Source organism: Diabrotica virgifera, chromosome 1 (assembly GCF_917563875.1).
Source record: "Diabrotica virgifera virgifera chromosome 1, PGI_DIABVI_V3a".
In the NCBI taxonomy this organism is placed as follows: domain Eukaryota; kingdom Metazoa; phylum Arthropoda; class Insecta; order Coleoptera; family Chrysomelidae; genus Diabrotica; species Diabrotica virgifera.
The window spans coordinates 257589933-257611994 of record NC_065443.1 but is presented as its reverse complement, the minus strand read 5'-3'; the positions used below and the strand labels follow the sequence as shown (position 1 = coordinate 257611994).

The window sequence follows — 22062 nt, the reverse complement described above, 5'->3', positions numbered from 1 at the left end:
GAATTTTAGAAAACAGTTTTTTCGGCCCAGGCTAATCTACATATACGTATAATACATATATATATCGTATTACTGACGTCATCTACCTGGGCTCTATGACGTAATCGATGATTTTTAGTTAATTTGAAAGGTTATTTAATTCTCTATTCAGTAATATAAACATCTACACAATTATTTATGCAGCGTGTCAATTTTTTTTAATTAAATTAATTGACACCAAAAGAAGAATGTATATAATTTATTTAATTCAAAATACCTTCTGCTGCTCCCAGAAAACAGAAAAAAAAATTAAACATGGCTTTTAGCTCAAATTGGATATTCAAACTGGCAAGAGGCTGATGGGTAATATTAAATTTAAGCGAAAAGCAATGTTTATTTGTTACATAAACATTTTTTTCAGTTTTCTGTCAGCAGTAGAATGTATTTTAAATCAAATAAATTACATATATTCTTCTCTTTGTGTCAATTATTTTAAATAAAAAAAATTGTGGCCACTCTGTATAAATAACTATGTTACGTGTATACAGGGTGAGGCAAATAAAGGGCCTATTAGAAATATCTCGAGAACTAAAGGCAACAGAATAATGAAAATTTGAATTAAGGGTTTTTGAAGAGTCGTCTATTTAATGAAAATATTTTCATCTATTTGCTACTTCCGGTTATACCGGAAGTTGCTTATAACTTCGTTTTTTTAAATGGGACACCCTGTATATTGTTACATTTTTGGATTCTCTTCGATGTCTTCTTTTTTAAAATATGAGGTTTTGTAATGTTATACAGGGTATTTTAAAAGATAATTACGTTTTTGTATTAATTTCGTAGCAAAATTCACACCCTGTAGAAATGTAGTAGTTTGACATATAAAACTCTACTTACGTTCAAATGATTTTTAAAATAGTCTACTATTGCTAAGAATCATTAGTATAGCTAAATTTTTATTTTGACTATACAGGGTTGGTCGAAACTCGGAATGAGTATTTTCTGAGTTTTCTTAAACGGAACACCCTGTATTTTAGTATTGTAATGAAATGATATTTTATGGTACTTTTTTATTTCTTAAGCATTCCCTATACCTAACTGCTTTAATTTGTGCTTAATTGTTAATCGCACCAACAATCTTAACTACGTAGGTATTTTGATAGCTAAACCATTATTGGTAATTTTAAGGATTAGTCTGGATTAATATGTATTTATTTCTGAAAAATTATTTGTGATTGAATTTTTTCACGGCCAACCTAATAAAATTTTATGTATTTTTTGTTGCAATTAATGTTTAGCTTGAATCACCAATAACTCACAAATTAAAGCAATTAGGTATAGGGAATACTTATAAAATAAAAAAGTACCATGAAATATCATTTCATTACAGTACTAACATACAGGGCTGTATACTAAAATTTTAAAATTAGCTATACTAATTATTCTTAACAATAGTAGACTATAGTAAAAATCACTTGAACGTAAGCAGAGTTTTTAATGTCAACCTTTTACAATTCTACAGGGTGTGAATGTTGCTACGAAATTAATAAAAAAAGTAAATATCTTTTAAAATACCCTGTATAATATTACAAAACCTCATATTTTAAGAAAGAAGATATTGAGGAGAATCCAAAAATGTAAAAATATACAGGGTGTCCCATTTAAAAAAAAAACGAAGTTATAAGCAACTTCCGGTATAACCGGACGTTGCAAAGAGATGAAAATATTTTCATTAAATAAATCATCCTTCAAAACCCCTATATTCCAATTTTCATGATTCTGTTGCCTTTAGTTCTTGAGATATTTCTAATAGGCCAGTTATCTGCCTCACCCTATATAGGCGTGCAGCAGCAACCCCTAAAATCACGTTATACCGACTACGAAAATCAACTTTCAGGTGAATGACCAATATTTATCGTTCTTTATGTTTCTGAGGTCGCTGAATACGAATATGAAGTTTATTTTTATCTAAAATTGGTGGAATAACTATATCCAAAAATCAAATTTTATGCAAAAATGCGAAAAATCAATTAAGATGATTTTTCAACTTTAACTCACTGTATCTTTGGTTGCTGTAAATATTTTCTTTCAAAAATTTTACTGTATCATCTTTGAGGTATTAAGATAACAATGAGATTTGTTTGAGATGTTTAGACGGATTAAAAGAGAAGTTGTTAATTTTTAAACACTTTGTCGTCAGATTTCGTTAGTTTCATGTTTACTTAAAAAAGTTGAGTAACAAACTTTTTAGTTTACAATTTTAACCAACACAGTATTAAAACATGAGTCATAACGAAGTATTCTGGAAAATTTTAAGTCAAAATATGTAATAGAGAAAAAGTTATGTGACTTTATAGACGAGTGGCACTCCCCCCAAAAAACGCTTAGTTTTCGAGATACTGACCACGGTGTGGTGAATGGCTAATTTTTATCACACTTTATGTTTTTGATGGTGCTGAAAACGAAAATGAGGTTTATTTTGAATTTTAAGTGAGGGAATATTGTCAAAATCGCAATTTTACCCTAAGAATAGAAGAAAATTAAATCATGTTTTTCTTAAAATTAAAAGTTGCACCATTTTTTTTTCTATAAAGCGTTTTGTTGTTTGTACTCTACATTTTAACATAAACTTGATTAAAAAGCTAAATTTCAAATTTTGTCACTCAACTTTTGCGATTAAACTTTGCAATTCAGGAATCTGCACCTTTTATTAAAAAAAATTCATAACTTTTATTGTAATAAGAGAAAAAGATTGAAACAGATCTCACTGTCTTCAGAAAGGTGAGAAATATATACTATAAAAATTTCAGAAAAAAATATTAAAATAGAACAGAGTTGTAGCATGTTAACTAAAAAAAAACTTGATTTCATTTTTTTTTTAATTTTGAGGGTACAATTGCGATATTGACAATATTCCCCTATATAAAATTCAAAATAAACCTCATTTTCGTTTTCAGCACCATCAAAAACATAAAGTATGACCAAAATTAGCCATTTGCAACACCGTGGTCAGTATCTCTAGAAATAAGCGTTTTTTGGGTGCCACTCGTATATAAAGTCACATAACTTTTTTCCTATTGCATATTTTGACTTAAAATTTTTCAGATTATTTCATTCATAGGAGATTCTGACCAATATAAAGCTACAGAAATCTCAATTAAATCGATAATTTTTGATAATTTCCCGTCGTCAAGTATATTACGTCAGATGCTCTTCGTTGCTACGAAAAAATACATTCCGTGACATTAATGACAATTAATGTTTTAAAATTTATAAAAGTGATGACTTTCAATCGTCAAACTAATATTTATAACAACTGTTTGTTTAATTGTACTTGTACTAATTTGTACTTACATAAATAAATTACAATAAAGTTTTGAACAGTTTTATTCATGAAATAATCGCAACAAATTGCACTTGATCTCTAAAATTAATATAGAATTTTTGCCCTCGTGACACTTTGACATAATTTAAACAAAAACAAATTAAAACTGTCAAAGTGTCACTCGGGAAAAATTCAATAATTTTAGAGCTCTTGTGCAATTACTACTGAAAACTTCTTCATGTCTCATGTTTTAATGCTGTGTTAGTTAAAATTATAAACTAAATTGTTTGTCATTCAACTTTTTTAAGTAAACATGAAACTAACGAAATCTGACGACAAAATGTTTAAAAATTATCAACTCCTCTTTTAATTGTTTTAAACATCTCTTACAAATCTCATTGTTATCTAAATACCTTGGAGATGGTAAATGATACAGTAATAATTTCTAAAGGAAATATTTACAGCGGCCAAAGATACAGCGAGTTAAAGTTGAAAAATCATCAAAATTGGTTTTTTGCATTTTTGCTTCAAATTTGATTTTTGGACATGTTCCACCAATTATAGATAAAAATAAACTTCATATTCGCATTCAGCGACCTCGAAAACATAAAGAATGTCCAAAATTTGCCATTCACCTATCATGGTCGCTTTTTCGATTTCTAAGCCTCAAATTAGGGATGTGCCGCTCGCCTAATATGTGTATATTACTGAATATAGAATTAAATAACCTTTCAAATGAGCCAGCAAACTATTGTCCTTTTCATGATCATTTTTCAGTGCGTAACAAATGATAGGAAAAAGGGTAAGTCCGTGATAATACACATTTATGACATTTATTCTAACATGACATTTTAGTTAAATCTGACATTTGTCACATTTTATTTTCAATTTGGAATAAAAACAAATCAAATGTGTTTCTTGCATTTATAAAATGGTATGTTCTTTGATTTGTATAGTCTTATAAATTATACAGATTATATTTGTAATATTATTATCTAATTAAAAAAAAATTATTTTTTATTATGGCGCCATCTATCAACAACTAGAATAACTAGAATAAATTTTATAAAAATGTCACCGACGAAATGTAATCACCGACGTGCCTTTTTTTCTGTCACATACAATTTAATGCGTTAGAAAGAAATCGAAAAACTGTGACGCACTGAAAGATGATCATGAGAAATACTGTACCCCTATTCCAATTTAAAAAAATCATCGATTACGTCATAACGCCCAAATGGATGACGTGATTAGTACGAAATATACGCCAAAAATCATAATTTAAGAATAAAAATCGAACTGTTTCATGATTTTGCCTTAAAGTCGCCGTTTTATGAAGTAACGGATTTATTTCAAACATTTTCACCATATTGTATGATCAGTAAGTTTCATCGGTTCAAAGTGCTTATTTTTGAAAAAAATTGGTTTTAAAGTAGATTTTTTTTTAATTTTAAAAATGCCTTTTTTTAAATAACTTTAAAATTATTAGTGATATCTTCTTCTTTCTCGAAACTCCTTATGCCCCTCAGGGGTGTCGGAGTAGACGTCCGTTATTAGTGATATCAAGAATCGTAAAGAGTAAAAAAATATAGGTTTTGCTTTTTTGAATATCTTGGATATTTTGTTTTTTGTAAACAAATATTGGTTAATATGTGGCTTTTCATAATTTGCATACACTCGTGATTAGTGGCTTGTAAGCCCTTTCAAAAATAAGCACTTTGAATCAGATCATACGATCATAATTTAAACAAGTACACACGTAAAGTAATTTGTGACGCGGTAACGAATAATTTCATTTGGCATTTGGGATGTTAATTATGAAGTGATTTTCACAATTTTTATTACCAATAAAAGGGACCAACTTTATTTTGAGTTTAACTTGCTTACGTTGGATATTAGAAACTTTTTTAAACAACAAAAATAAATATTTTTTTAAATACTTTAAAAAAGTTGTGATGAGATTTCCCCGACAAGTGCTTCATTTGTTGGTTATTTCACGTTGAAATATTCGATATGGAATTTACCACTTTTCATTATCTACAACTCTGCTTCTACTGACTACTGGGTTCTACTTAAAAAGTAAGTATTTTATCGAAAGAAATATTCTTAGCAAAAATATAGCTTATAATAAAGTGAAAAAAATTGGGTATCTATGAAGTCTGTAGCCCGAGTTAGGGGTCGCCAAGTTCTTGAAAATTTCAAGATCTTGTCTTGATCTTGCCTTGATTTGAAGACAAGATCAAGACAAGAAGTTATTTTGGATTTCAAGACAAGACAAGAATTGGATATAGTAATTGAGTCAATACTCGCAATCTTTAGTTTGTATTTTTATTAGTTGTTATATAATCATGGGGCAACCGGTTTCGAGTCTTACAATATATGACTCATCATCAGGCCCAGTACAAAAAGTCTTCTCAATACAAACTACAAGCTAAAAACACAAAACGAGAGACATGTACACATATATATAAAACATAAAAAACAACTTTGTCTTGGTTTCAATCACACACAACAAAGCCAAGCAACTGTATAGTATTGAACTCAACAGTCTATAGCAGCGGTTCTCAATCTGTGGTACATGTACCACTGGTGGTACATATAATTATTTGCGGTGGTACACAAAACACACAAAAACTTAAAATAGTAGTACATAGTAAATCTTGATTATACAATCTAAAAATATAGAAATACAATAAAATAAACTTTAGATGGTACATGACTCATAAAGATTGAGAACCGCTGGTCTATAGCATGTAAAAATGAGACACTTAGTCATTGGGAGTGACCAATCTGATGAAAAGTGCTTGGTGTATAATTTGATATATATACTACCATCAATCCTTAATTAGTCAAGGGTTGATGGAGTCCTGATAAGATAGTATGCGATTAAAAGACATAATACAAAATTTTTAGTGATCGGTATGTACTTACATAACAGCCATAGAAACTGTTCCACAGCTAAAGATGTACCTAGAAGTCACCAGCCCCATAAGAAAAGATCACCAATCAAACAGCCCTTAGTCTCTAAGAGACTAAGGGCTGTAGCGAAGGGGTTGTAGCTCAATAATCGAAATGCACGTGATTTATTAGTTTATTCTTAGAGTATATAATAAGCTATAGGAATTATATCCGCAATACGATATATTTTAAGTTTTCTCAGCATTTTTCTCTTAAGTTAAATCAATTAAAGGATTGTTTGGTGGTGAAGGGGATGAGCTCAAAAATCGAAACTATATAATTCCAAGAGCTCATAAATAGCTCGTAATTCTGCCGCAAAAACCGATTCAATATTCCTATTTTTAAGTACTCAGCCCACGCCCCCCCCCCCCCCCACTAAATTACTAAATTCCTGCTCAGTGGAACGAGCTCAAAATTTTTAGTTTGCTGAATATGAAAGCTCATAAATAGCTCATAAATCAGGGCTATTTGTTTTTTGATTTTTGCAAGTGGGGGAGGGGGGCAGCTCAACACGGGTGATTACACCTTGTGTATACCAGCAAATGGTGTCCATTGGGCTAAGGCCACACGGGCGATAATTTACGGCGCCGTAAGAGCAGTAAACATGACGAGGCATTGGTTGACTAAAGCGGCGTTTAGACACAGCAATAAGTCACAGCAACTTATTGTAATGACAAATTGGCCAAATTGCTGTGATTTTTTGATGATTTAAACGCTGTTTAGACGCTGCGATATGTTGCTGCGATTTATCGCGATGTGATTGACCACAACAAATTGAAGAGGGGAGTATTGGGTACACTTTACACCATTCAATAAATTATAACGAGTTTTCATCCTAATAGATCCTGATAACACAAAAATATAAAGGTTGGGTATGTTATACAGGGTACTTACAAAGTTATAACCAGTTTTATATGAAAATCGTAACAAGTTCAACTCACTATAAATATATAGCACAACGGCAATGGTTTATTGCTGCCATATTTTTTTATTCATTGTCAAAATTTTTAAAAATGATTGATATTGCTAATTTTTTTTATATCTAATACAGGGTGAGTTAAAACTCAAGTACATTATTTTCTCAGTAAAATTTAAATGGGATACCCTGTATTTTATATCACTATTGAAAAGTACCATTACCGTACTTTAATTTGTAGGTATATGTACAACATTCCATATGTCTAAATTAGTTTTCGAGATATTTTCATTTTTCAATGGACCAGTAGCTACCCAGATCACCAAAATTTAATAAACTGGACTGATTTTTTTAGGGTTACCTACTTTAAGAATGAATGTTATAAAATGCCTCCAACAACAAGAGAGGAGATGAAAAATAGAATACAAATTGTATTTCGAAGTGCTAATTTACAAATGCTTCGTAGTGTAAGTAACTTATTCAATGACCGTTTTTAGGCATGCATATAATGTGTTAGGCGGTCATTTTGAACAACTTTGTAATTACATAAATATTTACAATATTTTAATTTTTTCAAAAATGTGTTTTGTGTTCATGTCTTTTTTGTAAAATTTTTTACTGATAAATTATTTTTCGTTCTTTATTTGTGACATTGGTACATTTACATACAAAAGTAGTTTTTATTTGTTTTCACAAAATGTTTGTTTTGTGTTTGTTTTTTTTTTTGAAAATTTATAACTAATAAAGTATTTTTCTTTCTTGTTTCTTACACTTACACAAAAAAGTAGTTTTAATTGTTTCAAAAATTTTGTAAGTATGTTGTGGTTGTGTTTTTTTTTTGTAAAATTTATTACTAATAAATGATTTGTTTTTCTTTATTTGCTACTTTGTTACATTTATTACCAGATTGATAGTGGTAGGGGAGCCCAAGCGGGGATTTTCGCAGTTACTCGAGCGCTTCAGATTATCATATGGGGAGAAACCTGGTACCCTGCAGATGTACCTCTACCATATATTGGCTCTTAACACAGGGGAGTTCGTTAATGGGGGCCCGAAAGACAAATAGATCTTTAAAAATACTCGAAATTGTCAGATTAAGATAACGTAAGTAAATTACATACAAAAGAGTGTATATTTCAAAAATCTGACGATTTTAGCGAAAAAAAGAGAATTGTTTCACAAAAAAAAGAGCGAATATTTCGCGAAATGAACGTCAAACCGAAAAACTTAAAAATTAATGTTCCATATTTTTGAAAAATCTATCGAATGATACCAAACATGACCCCCACTGAGAGGTGTGGGGGTAAATTAAAAATTTTAATTACAAATGCCGCGATATTTCGCAAAATAAACATCATATCGAAAAACTGCAAAATAAATGTATTCTATATTTTTAAAAAATCTATCGAATGGTACCAAACACGACCCCCCCCCCCACGGAGGTGAGGTGCGGGGTTACCTTTAAAATCTTAAATAGGAGTCGCAAATTTTTATTACAGATTTGGATTCTCGTAAATATAAGCAACTTTTATTCGAAACATTTTTTCGAATTATTGATAGATGGCGCTATAATCGGAAAAAATATTGTTGGAAATGGAAAATTAAATTAAAAAATGGCAAGTCCCCACTAAAATAGAAAATTTTACGTAACGTTTTTTGGTTTTAGGACCTAATAATCACAACCAAATAGGTCCACACAGCGCTCGAGTGACTGCACATTTAGCATACTTTACTCTCCTACCATAATCAGTAATCATAAATTGTCATTTTTAGACAATCCAGTCATGGCTTACTGAAAATTTGGAAAGTTTTAGGCCCGTAATTAATAATTTGCTCTGAAAAATGAAAATATCTCGAAAACTAATAAATTTAGACATAGGGAATGTTTTATGAAAATTAAAGTAGATACGGTAATGATACTTTTCGATAGTGATATAAAATACAGGGAGTTCCATTTAAAATTATTGAGAAAATAATGTACTTACTTGCGTTTTGACTCACCCTGTATACAATATAAAGAACATTAGCAATAGCAATCCTTTATGAAAATTTTGACAATAAATAAAAAAATGTGGCATCAATAATCCATTGCTTTTGTGCTTAATTTTATTTATACAGTGAGTTGAACTTGTTACGATGTTCATAATAAAGTTGGCTATAATTTTGTAAGTACCGTGTATAACCGTTGTATAACATAACAAACCTTTATTATTTTGTGATGGAGAAGTTAAGATGATTTCGAGTATAAAATAAAATATAGGCTGTTCCATTAAAAAAAAAGCATAAGTTTGATCTGCCACTATGTTATCGAACACCCTGTAACATTCTAATTAATTTTGAAATGTGAATCTCAAAGTTGGCTACAATTTTTGTTATTAACTTTTATTGCTATCTATTACTGTAACGGATCTTTACCCCACTAATCAATCACCCTGTACATATAATTCTTATAGTTGATAAAAGTATTATATTATTGTTGATTAATTGGCAAAGCCACATAGTATCAAATTATAAGCATTATCAAATAAATTAGTATCCATTTAATTGGATATGTAAATAAATTCTAATTCGGTAAGATTCTAATAAAATTGATGCAACCCAACTCCAATTCCGATAAATCGCTGTACCGTTTAGACACGACGATAAATTAAAACAACTCGATCATTAGAATAAGTTGATGCAATCCGATACCAACTTCAATCCAATTCCAACTTCGATAAGTCGCTGCGATGCACCGTTTACACACAACGATAAATTGCAACAACTCGATTGATATCGATAAGTTGCTTGATTTATCGCTGTGTCTAAACGACCCTTCTCCTATTTTATCTAAACTCCTATTTCATCTAAAATTGGTGGAGGAGTCAGTCAACCAATCGGTTTACTGCTCTTACGGCGCCGTAAATTATCGCCCGTGTGGCCTTTCGCTTACCTTTCCGGCCAATTGGATGGTCTTTGCCTTTTTTGGAGCAGTGGCGTACTGAGCATGGTTCCGCGGGTTCCCTGGAACCAGGGCCCGGGCCTAACGCGATTTTTGCTTCTTTTGTTTTTAATTTGATGGGGACATTTTGAACTGGTACACACTAGAAAATGTAACTGCTTAATAAATTTTAATTTTTGCTTAGGTACTTATAAATAAAAACAAAGATTGCCTATCCATAAAAAATTTTTGAGGTTCCTTGCTCGTTTTACCTGTATACCGAAGCCCTTGTTTTAACACTTGTTTAAAGATTAACCACCGGTGCCTACCTACACGTCCTAACTTAAACACTTGTATTTTTTTATATTAGCACTATCCATAAATAAGTTGTAGGTAAACTACAAAGTTGCAGAAATTCGGAAACTGATCAATACAAGTTTTATACGGTGGGTAATAAAAATAATCCCAATACAATAGGCTCGATGCTCGATTCTCGAGTTTATAGCACCCTTATCCTTCAGCCCTTACTTTTAGGTAATTCTTCATAACTGAAATTCAATTCTAAATATATACAATATGTAGTGGTAAGGTAATTATTTATAAAAACGGCTGGCGTAAAGTGATCAGTCATGTCAGTATGAAAAACGATAGAATTAATATTAACTTACTGTTTTAATAGTCCAATGTTTTTTAAAAAAAATTTCTAACATCAAAAGTAAGTAAGTTACGATCAAAATTATGTTGGTATCTTTTCTTTGGTTGGTAAAAAAAATCGTGAAAATCACCCTCTAATTAGCATCCATGAAATTAATCGTTACCGCTTCAAAAATTACTTTACTTATATATTGTTTATACGATATGTAAGATTCGTTGGTTCAAAGTGCTTATTTTTGAAAAGGCTGTAGTTAAATCGGCTTAAACGAGCCACTAATCACAAGTGTACCTACGCAAATTTTGAACAGTCATATCTTGTACAACCAATTTTTGCCTTCCGGAAAACAAAAAGTCTAAAACATTCACAATAGTAAAACCTATATTTTTTTACTAGTTGAGATTTTTGGTATCACCAATAATTTTTAAGTTATTTAAAAAAAAAATTCAAAATTAAAAAAAAAATATTAATTTAAAATCAAATTTTTTTCAAAAATGAGCACTTTGAACCGATAAAACTTACAGATCACATAAACAATACATAATTAAAAAGTAACTTGTGAAGCGGTAACGATTAATTTCATTTGGGATGCTAATTAGAGGGTGATTTTTATGTTTGTTTTTATATAAAAAAGGGTCCAACTTTATTTTGAGCGTTACATGCTTAATATTGATGCTAGAAACTGAAAAAAAAAAACAATAATAAAGCTTTTTTAAAAACTTTAAGAAAGTTGTGATGAGTTTTTCCCGAAAATTGCTTCATTTCTTGGTTATTTCACGTTGAAATATTCGATTTGAAATTAGACGAATAAGAACCTAATTTTCATTAAACCTAGAACTCTGCTCCTCCTGTTTTTTTTTTCATTTTTTTCACTTTTTTATAAAAATACTATCTACTTTTTTACTAAGAATATTTTTTTCGATGAAATAATGTTTGAGTTATTTGCGAAAAACCGTCTCAAAACGTGTTTTTTTTTTGTTGAAAAATGAACATATTCACTCACAAGTAGCTCGAAAAGTATTGACTGGGTGAAAAACTCTATAGAACTAAAGTTGCTTAGAATTAGTCAGTTTATCCAATTCCGGACTTATCTTGAACGTATGTTTTTCACCCTCGAGAAGGGGCGAAACTCACCCACAGGGCCAAAACGCACATCGGCACAATAGGTATCACTTCTTTTGTTTGACATGTTAGCTATATGTATGATGCCAAATTTTATCCGATCTTAATCCGAGCAGTTCTTTAAAATTTACAGCAAAAACCGTGAGTAAATGGACTAAAAATTAGCTTTAGTTTTTATAAATATACGATATTACATAATATGATGATTTATATTTAATTTTCATTAAAAACTTTTGATATACAATGTATGTTTTTTGGGCGGGCGGGTCCACATCCCAACTGGAACCAGGGCCCGCTAATCTATCGGTACGCCACTGTTTTGGAGTACGCTCGCGGGGTAACGTCCACTGTATGGACCGTTCGGAATTAAATTTTCTTTTTTTTCCGCAACTTTTCCAAGGTAAAATTTTTCGTTTTCACGACCTCCATTATAGTCCATGTTGTGAGGCCGCTCCCGTCTAAAAAAATTTCTGATTTGGTTTCTTTGCGGATTCCTATTAAAAAAATGTCCCATATAAACAAATCTGAAGGGTGCCGTGCGAAATTTTGTGAAATGATGAAAACTGACGGAAAACTAATAGGTCTGGATCCCGCGTATGAAAAAAAAGTTGATTAATAGCAAGCTGAAAATTTGTTAATAGCTTAAGGGTGTCTAGTCGGACAAACTTTGATATATGGGAACACTGGAACAGGGGAAGTTTTAATTGTGGAACAGGTTAAAAATTTGGAACGGTTAGACCACGAAAACGTCACATGTATTTTGTCCGACACAGCTTCCAATTGATCTGTTATAGACGGAGAGGCAGCGCTGAAAAATCTCTTTGAATTTACTAAAGCTAGATTTTTCACAGTTGATTACTGTGAGTGTGTAGAGAAACATACTGCGGTCGGTCAAGCGAAACGTAGAACAGGGGTAACTGAGAGGGTGTCAAAGTTGCTTTCCTACGAAGGTAATTATTTCCATTTACTAAGGCTGAAAATCAGTACACACATTCTAAATTAAATATAAATAAAAGTTATTATAGTCGGTCAGCTATATGACGGGACAGAGCCGGTCGGTCGGCCCCAATAGTCGATTGAGAAAATGAAGCATTTTGGCTCGCAATTTTTTCGTCCAAAATGGATTTACTTGAAATTTTCACAGAAGGTAGGGAATAGTCCAGGGATCATTTTCTATATCATGCCGCTATCATACGCTAAAACCTTGGGGGTGGTTGCCACCCCATCTCGGGGGTGGGAATCTTTTATTACATTTTAACCATGTAATTCGATGGAAAAAGTGATTCTAAGAAAAAATGTTTTAACATTTTCTTTGTAAAACTAATATTTTTCGAGTTATTCGCGCTTGAAAATAACAGTTTTTCGACCAAAAAAATCGACTTTTTTAGAGAGTTCTTTGAGAATACCTCGAAAAATATGCATTTAATCAACAAAACTGTAGATATCAAAATTGTATCTTTTAGTAACACAAACCAAATTATTTTACAATAGTATATTTAAGACCAATACAAACCGAGATACGGCATGTTAAAGGTTAGCTTTTTTCGTCAAATGCATAATTTGAAATATTCAAAGCCATAATGGGAAAAATTTGCATTTTTCCAGAAAAACTTAAATAATCTTTTTTCAAGTATACAATTATACCTTTAAAAAAATAACAATAAGTTTCTAGCATGAAAATTAAGCGACTTATAATCAAAAAAATGTCGGTACCTGCTTTTCTTTACGAAAAAATCAGTGAAAACCACCCCCTAACTACCTTCCTAATTCAAAATTGGTCTTCTCCTTTCTGTAGTTCCTTTTATATTTATATTATCAATACACTCAAGGAGTTTGACCTATTTAAAATGCCTAGTTTTGGAAAAATATTATATCTCACTGTGTACTGATTTTCAGCCTTAGTAAATGGATTTAATTACCTTCGTAGGAAAGCAACTTTGATACCCTCTCAGTAATGAGACCCCTCAAAAATGATTTTGTAGGATTTTTAAAGAGCTATAAGATTGTGTAAATTAAATTCCGTAAGATGCCTTAGTTTTTAATTGGGGCGGGTTTAAAGAGCTATAAGGTTGTGTAAATTAAATTCCGTAAGATGCCTTAGTTTTTAATTGGGGCGGGTTTAAAGGTCTCGAATTAGGGGGTGTTTGCTGGTAAATAGAGGTTTTAAACAGCTATATCTGGTTAACTATTCACTGTAATGAAAATCTATGCACAGAGTAATTTAAGTCATTAAAAGAGCTACAATTTAGTGGCTTATAATTTTTTTCATATTTTCTGTATTTTCAAAGATATTTTGAAGTAAAAGGTGAAAAATACCAAATTGCAAAAAATCAATTTTTCTTTAAACTCCAATTTTTCCAAAATTAGGCATTTTAAATAGGTCAAACTCCTTAAGTGTATTGATAATATAAATGTAAAAGGAACTACAGAAAGGTGAAGACCAATTTTGAATTAGGAAGGTAGTTAGGGGGTTGTTTTCACTGATTTTTTCGTAGAGAAAAGCAGGTCCCGGCATTTTTTTGATTAAAAGTCGCTTAATTTTCATGCTAGAAATTATTTATTATTTTTTTGAAAGGTCTAATTGTATACTTGAAAAATGATTATTTAAGTTTTCCTCGAAAAATGCAAATTTTTCCCATTATTTGGCTTTGAAAATTTCAAATTATGCATTTGACGAAAAAAGCTAACCTTTAACATGCCATAGCTCGGTTTGTATTGGTCTTAAAGATATAGGAAAATAATTTGGTTTGTGTTACTAAAAGATACAATTTCGATATCTACAGTTTTTTGATTAAATGCATATTTTGCGAGGTATTTTAAAAAAACCCTCTAAAAAAGTCGAATTTTTCGTCGAAAAACTGTTATTTTCAAGCGCGAATAACTCAAAAAATATTAGTTTTACGAAGAAAATTTAAAAAAAAACATTTTTTCTTAGAATCACTTTTTCCATCGAATTACATGGTTAAAATGTAATAAAAAATTCCCACCCCCTGAGATGGGGTGGCAACCACCCTCAAGGTTTTAGCGTATGATAGCGGCATGATATATAAAATGATCCTTGGGCTATTCCCTACCTTCTGTGAAAATTTCAAGTAAATCCATGCTGGACGAAAAAACTGCGAGCCAAAATGCTTCATTTCCTCAATCGAATATTGGGGCCGACCGACCGGCTCTGTCCCATCATACAGCCGACCGACTATAATAACTTTTATTTATATTTAATTTAGAATGTGTGTACTGATTTTCAGCCTTAGTAAATGGAAATAATTACGTTCGTAGGAAAGCAACTTTAATACCCTCTCAGTAACCCCTGTTCTACGTTTCGCTTGACCGACCGCAGTATGTTTCTCTACACACTCAGAGTAACCAACTGTGAAAAATCTAGCTTTAGTAAATTCAAAGAGTTTTCTCAGCGCTGCCTCTTGGTCTATTGCCCTTTCATTAAACTCTTATGCAAAAATCAGAGTGCTATTTATCACCTGTCATAATTCCTGTCGTTTGACATATTCTACGTGTTCCACTCATTATAATTCCCATTTGGTGATAAATAGCAGCCTGATTTTTGCATAAGAGTTTAATGAAAGGGTAACAAATCAATTGGAAGTTCTGTCTGACAAAATACATGTGACGTTTTCGTGGTCTGACCTTTCCAAATTTTTAACCTGTTCCACAATTAAAACTTCCCCTGTTCCAGTGTTCCCATATATCAAAGTTTGTCCGACTTACGACACCCTTAAGCTATTAACAAATTTTCAGCTTGCTATTAATCAACTTTTTTTTCATACGCGGGATCCAGACCTATAACAAAGTACATACTTTTAGGCGAGAATCAACTATACTAAACATATTATATTATATAAAGTTGTTTTTTCACGATATTTAAAAATATGACACATATGCTATCGCTTGGTATTACACTAACCTTTATATTTTTGTTGCAGATGTTTATACTCCATTCTGACATACATAGAACCAATAGACCCAAACTATTTCACTAATACATCCAAGGCAGTGCTTAAATATGGAACATTCTATGTTTAGGAGGACTTTACCTAGCTCAATCCGAATATGGCCACTCCATAGAGCAACAAAATGTAGAAGTTTATGTGATGTTCAACATTTGGTTGAAGGAGGGGCACTAATTAATGAAACGGATTATGATGGTTGCACGGCTCTACATATAGCTGTACATTCCAAACTCACAGACATAGTCAAATATTTGGTGGAAAAGGGAGCTGACGTGAACGCAACAGAAGTGAGTAGAGGAAGAAGTCCTTTACATTACGCCACTTTCAATAACGATCTTGAACTAGTTCGACTATTGACAGAATCAGGAGCCAATGTTCAGTATTCAAGTACAGATGTTGATATAGATATGCCTATCCTATTTGCTGTAGAAGTAGGCAATATAGAAATTGTGAAATATTATTTAGAAAATGGAATCGATGTAGATGTTAAATTAGGAAAATACAAAATGACCCCTCTTCATATTGCTGCCAGCAGGGGTTACATCAAATTAGTGGACTTTTTGCTGTTAAACAACGCTAATGTGCATCTCAAGGATCTTCAGAATCGGAGTTCAATTCATCATGCTGTTATAAGCGGGAAAGTTAAAATTGTTCATGACATTATAGAAAAAGGAGTTAATATAAATGATGGAGATATATTTAAGTGGACTCCTTTATATATAGCTTGTAGAGAGAACTATTTCGAAATTGTCAAATTACTTTTTCAAAACGGTGCAATGAGTAACCTAGAGGAAAGATCAAGAAATCGTTGTCCAGTCCATTTGGCAACTGAAATGGGTAGGATAGAAATTATAAAATATTTTATCAGCGGAGGTGTAGATGTGAATTTGGGCACAACTGAAGAATGTACTCTTCTACATGTGGCTGCAAGATTTAAACAAATTGAAATAGTTAAATATTTGCTTGAAAATGGTGCAGACGTTAACAAGAAAATTCAAGGGGTTACGCCTTTGTATGTTGCGGTAGACAGCTCGTGCCCAAATGTTACAGAATTGTTAATTCAGAATGGAGCTGATTTAAAACTAGCTGAATGTGAAGGAGAATCAATTTTATCGTTAGCTTTGGAAGTTGTTAGAGCTTATCGGCCACGTAATCACACGGTCGTTGTAAAAGTAATAATCAAATACACCGTTTTAATCTACAATCCCATTGAACAGTTTATTCCAGATGGTTGTCCTTTCTTTGAAGAATTAACGCAATACTGCAAAGACTGTCAAAAAGAAATAACGGGTATGAAGAATGTGATAATAAAGAATAGTACTATTTCATTATATCAAATAATTTGCGACTCCAATAAACATAACGCGTTTATTAAATATCTATGTAACGACAATATTAAAAACGAGATACAAAATATTGAAGATTGCCTTAAAGAGTTTTCGATATATAGTAATATTAATCCGTTGATACAATTCAATATTAAAAAAGGTATTCAAAGGATGGAATTATTTAAAGATGCTGACTTGGCAATGAAGAAATTTGTACCTAAGTTACCGTTGGAAATTAGATGGAAAATATTGGACTACTTAGACTTGACTGAGATTAAAAATGTGATACAATCCGATGTATTTTAATAATATTTAATATTTATTTTGTTTCTTTTAAAAATGGTTAATAATTCAATCAACATATAGGGGCCCTTAATACTAGATGGACGAAATATAGGAGTAGGTTGAAAAGACCACGCTATAGCATTCTGAAATCTAATAAATAGGTATGTTTAAAATTCGGTTAGAACTATTTAGCCCAATAAATGACCGTTTTAGAGTTTAATTTTCAGGGGCAAGTCCGAATTGCATGAAAATTTGGATTTAGGTTCTACCTACCCTCCACTTCAAAGTTTAATTTGTGCCGTTGGTTGCTTTGACTTTCGGGGTGACAGTCACCCCTTGTGGGGGTGAAAAAACATACGTTCAAGATAAGCCCGGAAATGGATAAATTGGTAGATTATAAGCAACTTTCATTTTATAGCGTTTTTTATGTAAGTAAAATACTTTTCGAGATATTTGCGATTGAAAATGTTTATTTTTCGACAAAAAAACTACGTTTTCAGCTGGTTTTCCGCAAATATCTCAAAAAGTGAATATTTTATCCAAAAAAATATTCTTAGAAAAAGTGTAGCTTATAAAAAAAAAACGAAAAAACTGGTGTATCAGTAAAGTTTATAAACAGAGTAAAAGCAAAATTGTAACTCATGAAAAATACGTTCTTATTCGTCTAATTCCAAATCGAATATTTCAACGTGAAATCATCGGAAAATTAAGCAATTCTCGGTAAAAACTGATTAACATTTTTTAAAGTGTTTAAAAAAAGCTTTATTTTTATTTTTTACAAAAGTTTCTAGCGCAAAAAATAAACGAGTTACGCTGAAAAAAAGTTGGCCCCTTTTTTTGGTAAAAAAAATCGTGAAAATCTCCTTCTATTTAGCACCCTAAATAAAATTAATCGTTACCGCTTTAGCATTTACTTTAAATGTATGTATATTGTTTATATTTATTATCTGTAAGTTTGACCGGTTTGAAGTGCTTGTTTTTGAAAAAATTTGGTTGTATAGTAAAAAAAATTTTTCTAAAAATTTTGGAAAAATTTTTTTTACGAAATAACTTAAAAAGTATTAGTAATACAAAAAACCTCAAAGAGTAAAAAAATGTAGGTTTTGTTGTTATAAATATGCTAGTTTCATTTTGCTTTTACGTAAGACAAAAATTGGTTAAGATATGGCTATTCAAAGTTTGCATATACTCGTGTATAGTGACTCGTTCAAGCCCTTTCAACTATAACCCATTCAAAAATAAGCACTTTAAACCGGTGAATCTGACAGATCATATAAAAATAAAAAATTAAAGTAAATTGTTTGTAAAACGGTAACGATTAATTTCATTTGGGGAGCTAAACACGGGGAAATTTTCATGATTTTTTTACCAAAAAAAGAGGGGCCAACTTTATTTTGAGCGTAACTCGCTTATTTTTAATGCTAAAAACTTTTATAAACAATTAAAATGAAGCTTTTTGTAAACACTTTTAAAAAGTTTAAATGGAGTTTTCTCGAAAAGTGTTTAATTTTTCGGCAATTTTACGTTGAAATATTCGATTTGGAATTAGACGAAAAATAACGTATTTTTCATGAGCTCTAGGTAATTTTGTGTTTACTTGGTTTATAGATTTTGCTGATACACCATGTTTTGAGTTTTTTTATAAGCCACACTTTTGCTAAGAACATTTTTTTCGATAAAATATTTACTTTTTGAGTTATCTGCGGAAAACCGTTTGAAAACGTAGTTTTTTTTTGTCGAAAAATAAACATTTTCAATCGCAAATAGGTATATCGAAAAGTATTGACTTACATAAAAAACTCTATAAAACGAAAGTTGCTTATGATCAGTCGATTTATCCATTTCCGTGCTTATCTTGAACGTATGTCTTTTCGCCCCCCGAGAAGGGGTGATTGTCACTCCCAAGTAAAAGCAACCAACGGCACAAACTCAACTTTGAAGTGGAGGGTAAGTAGAACCTAAATCCAAATTTTCATGCAATTTGTAGTTGCCCCTGTAAATTAGACGGTATCGCCGTATTTCCCGTTCATTTGCTGGGCTAATTATAATTTTTAGCAGTCAACCATCCAAATATTGTCAACTACATCTGGTCCCGATTTTGTTGTTTAGCATGTGCCTATTATATTATTCTTATTAAAAAATAAACAATATATTGTGTAGACTTTGTTTATCATTGTTTATTATAGCTGTGTTCGCGGAGCATACCCCGAAAATCATCATCATTCTCTTTGCCTTATCCCTATGCGGGGCCGCTTCCCTAATTGCATTTCTCCACACAATTCTATCTTGGGTCATATCAATGTCAATCCCCTTTACCAACATGTCCTGCCTTATGGTCTCCCCCCAGGTCTTCTTTGGTCTTCCTCTCCTACTCCTACCAGGAATCTGCACTTCAGCTATTCTTCGTATTGGGTGATTAACGTCTCGACGTTGAACATGACCAAACCATCTTAACCTATGCTCTCTCATTTTGGCATTAATTGGTGCCACACCTAGTCTTCCCCTAATATACTCATTTCTAATTTTATCCTTCTTTGTCACTCCACTCATCCATCTAAGCATTTTCATTTGCGCCACATGCATTCGTTGTTCCTCTTTCTTCTTCACTGCCCAACATTCAGTTCCGTACATCATAGCCGGTCTTATGGCTGTTTTATAGAATTTTCACTTCAGCTTCATTGTAATTTTCTGTCACACAACACACCACTGGCTTCTTTCCACTTCATCCATCCAGCCCTAATTCTACTGCAAAGATACCATTTTATTTGTAGTAACTCCATCTTTAAATGAACATTCCATATACTCTGTTTTTGTCCTACTAAGTTTTAAACCTTTTTCCTCCAGAACTTGCCTTCACTGTTCCAGTTTTTGTTCTAAGTCTCTTTCACTATTTCCTACTAACACGACATCATCAGCATACATGAAGCACCATGGAATGTTACCCTGTATTTTCGCTGTTATCTGGTCCAAAACTAATGAGAATAAATACGACTAAGCACAGAGCCTTGGTGCAATCCTACTTTCACATGAAATTTATCAGTCTCTCCCACACCTGTCCTAACACTAATCGTTACTCCCTCATACATATCCCTCAGAATCTTTACCTATTCACCAGGGACTCCTTTCTTATTGAGTGCCCATCACAGAATCTCTCGAGGAACTCTATCATATGCTTTCTCTAGTTCCATGAATACCATATGAGCGTTTTTTTCTTTACTCCTGTATTTTTCTATCAACTGCCTTATAATGAAAATTGCATCTGTTGTTGATCTGCCCTGCATAAGGCCAAATTGATTCTCGGATATTTCGGTCTCTTCACGTATCCGTCTGTCAATTACTCTTTCCCATATTTTCATGGTGTGGCTAAGCAGTTTTATAGCCCTGTAGTTTGTACATTGTTGTATATCTCCCTTGTTTTTGTAAACAGGTACCAGTATACTGCTTCTCCATTCGTCTGGCATTTGTTTAACTCCCATAATTCTATTAAATAGACCTGCTAGCCACCTTGTTCCTGTCTCTCCCAATGCTCTCCATACTTCCCCAGGAATATCATCTGATCCTACCGTTTTTCCTTTCTTTTTTTTTTGAATCGCTTGAGCCACTTCCTCGTTTGTTATTTTGGTGACCATTGCTGCTACTGTCTCCGTTGACTCTACAGGCTGTCTGTCAAATTCTTCATTTAATAAGCTGTCAAAGTACTTTCTCCATCTCTTTTTGACATCCCTTTCGTGAACTAGTATTTTATTATTTTCATCTCGGCTACATCTAATCTGATTAAAATCTTTTGCTTTCTTTGCTCTCTGTTTGGCTATTTTATATATCTTCGTTTCGCCTTCCCTGGTATCACGTTGATCGTATATGTTTGAATACGATTCTGCTTTGGTTTTTGCTACTGCTACTTTCGCTTCCTTTTTCTCCACCATATAGTTTTGAAGATGTGTCGGATCTGGTTTCGGTTTCTTGCCACTTTTTACATAGTTTTCTCTTCTCTTTTATTTTTCCTTGTACTTCGTTTGACCACCTCCAAGTCTCTTTATCCTCAAACTTTTTTCCTGGCGTTTTCCCAAGTAAAGTGGAACCTCGATAACTCGGATTAATCGGGACCGCGACCGATCCGGGTTATCGAAAATCCGAGATAGCCGGAGAATATGGTAAAAATTAATAAAATACGGTATACTTACAGATAAACTCCGTTAGAATTGAAATAACATGAAATATATTTATAAATATGCACAGTACCTACTCATTAAAATTACTAAAAAAAAAAACACCAAACCCAAACGTAAGCAAATGGAAGCGAACAATACAAGACACACAATACTAAAGACCATTGTTTATAAAATAATTTTTTAAATAGTCTTTCCTAAACAATGCTGACAGTTTGAAATAAAAAGGAATAGATACTACAGACAGGTGGCTGTTGTTTCAGCGGCGTGTGCTATGAGTCATTTTTAATATCGTATAGTTCAAATTACACACATAAGTACACATTATCTCTCAAATATTATATTACATACATTTTTATTGTTGAAAGGTTTGTCTGATAATTAACTATTTTGATTGGAAATAAGCCACAATTAAATTGAAAAATACAAAATATTGAAAATCA

At 31.9% G+C, this 22062-nt stretch overlaps 1 protein-coding gene across 1 annotated transcript in view; it reads left to right on the top strand.

Moving 5' to 3' along the window:
• Positions 1-19612, top strand: part of LOC126883601 (ankyrin-1-like) — a 42829-nt gene extending 23217 nt beyond the window's left edge. Inside the window, exon 2 of the mRNA XM_050649256.1 lies at positions 15814-19612. Within this exon, the coding sequence (XP_050505213.1) occupies positions 15894-17474 (1581 nt within the window). The 5' untranslated portion in view covers positions 15814-15893 and the 3' untranslated portion in view covers positions 17475-19612. The remainder of the gene's footprint in view (positions 1-15813) is intronic.
• Positions 19613-22062: the final 2450 nt, after the last annotated feature.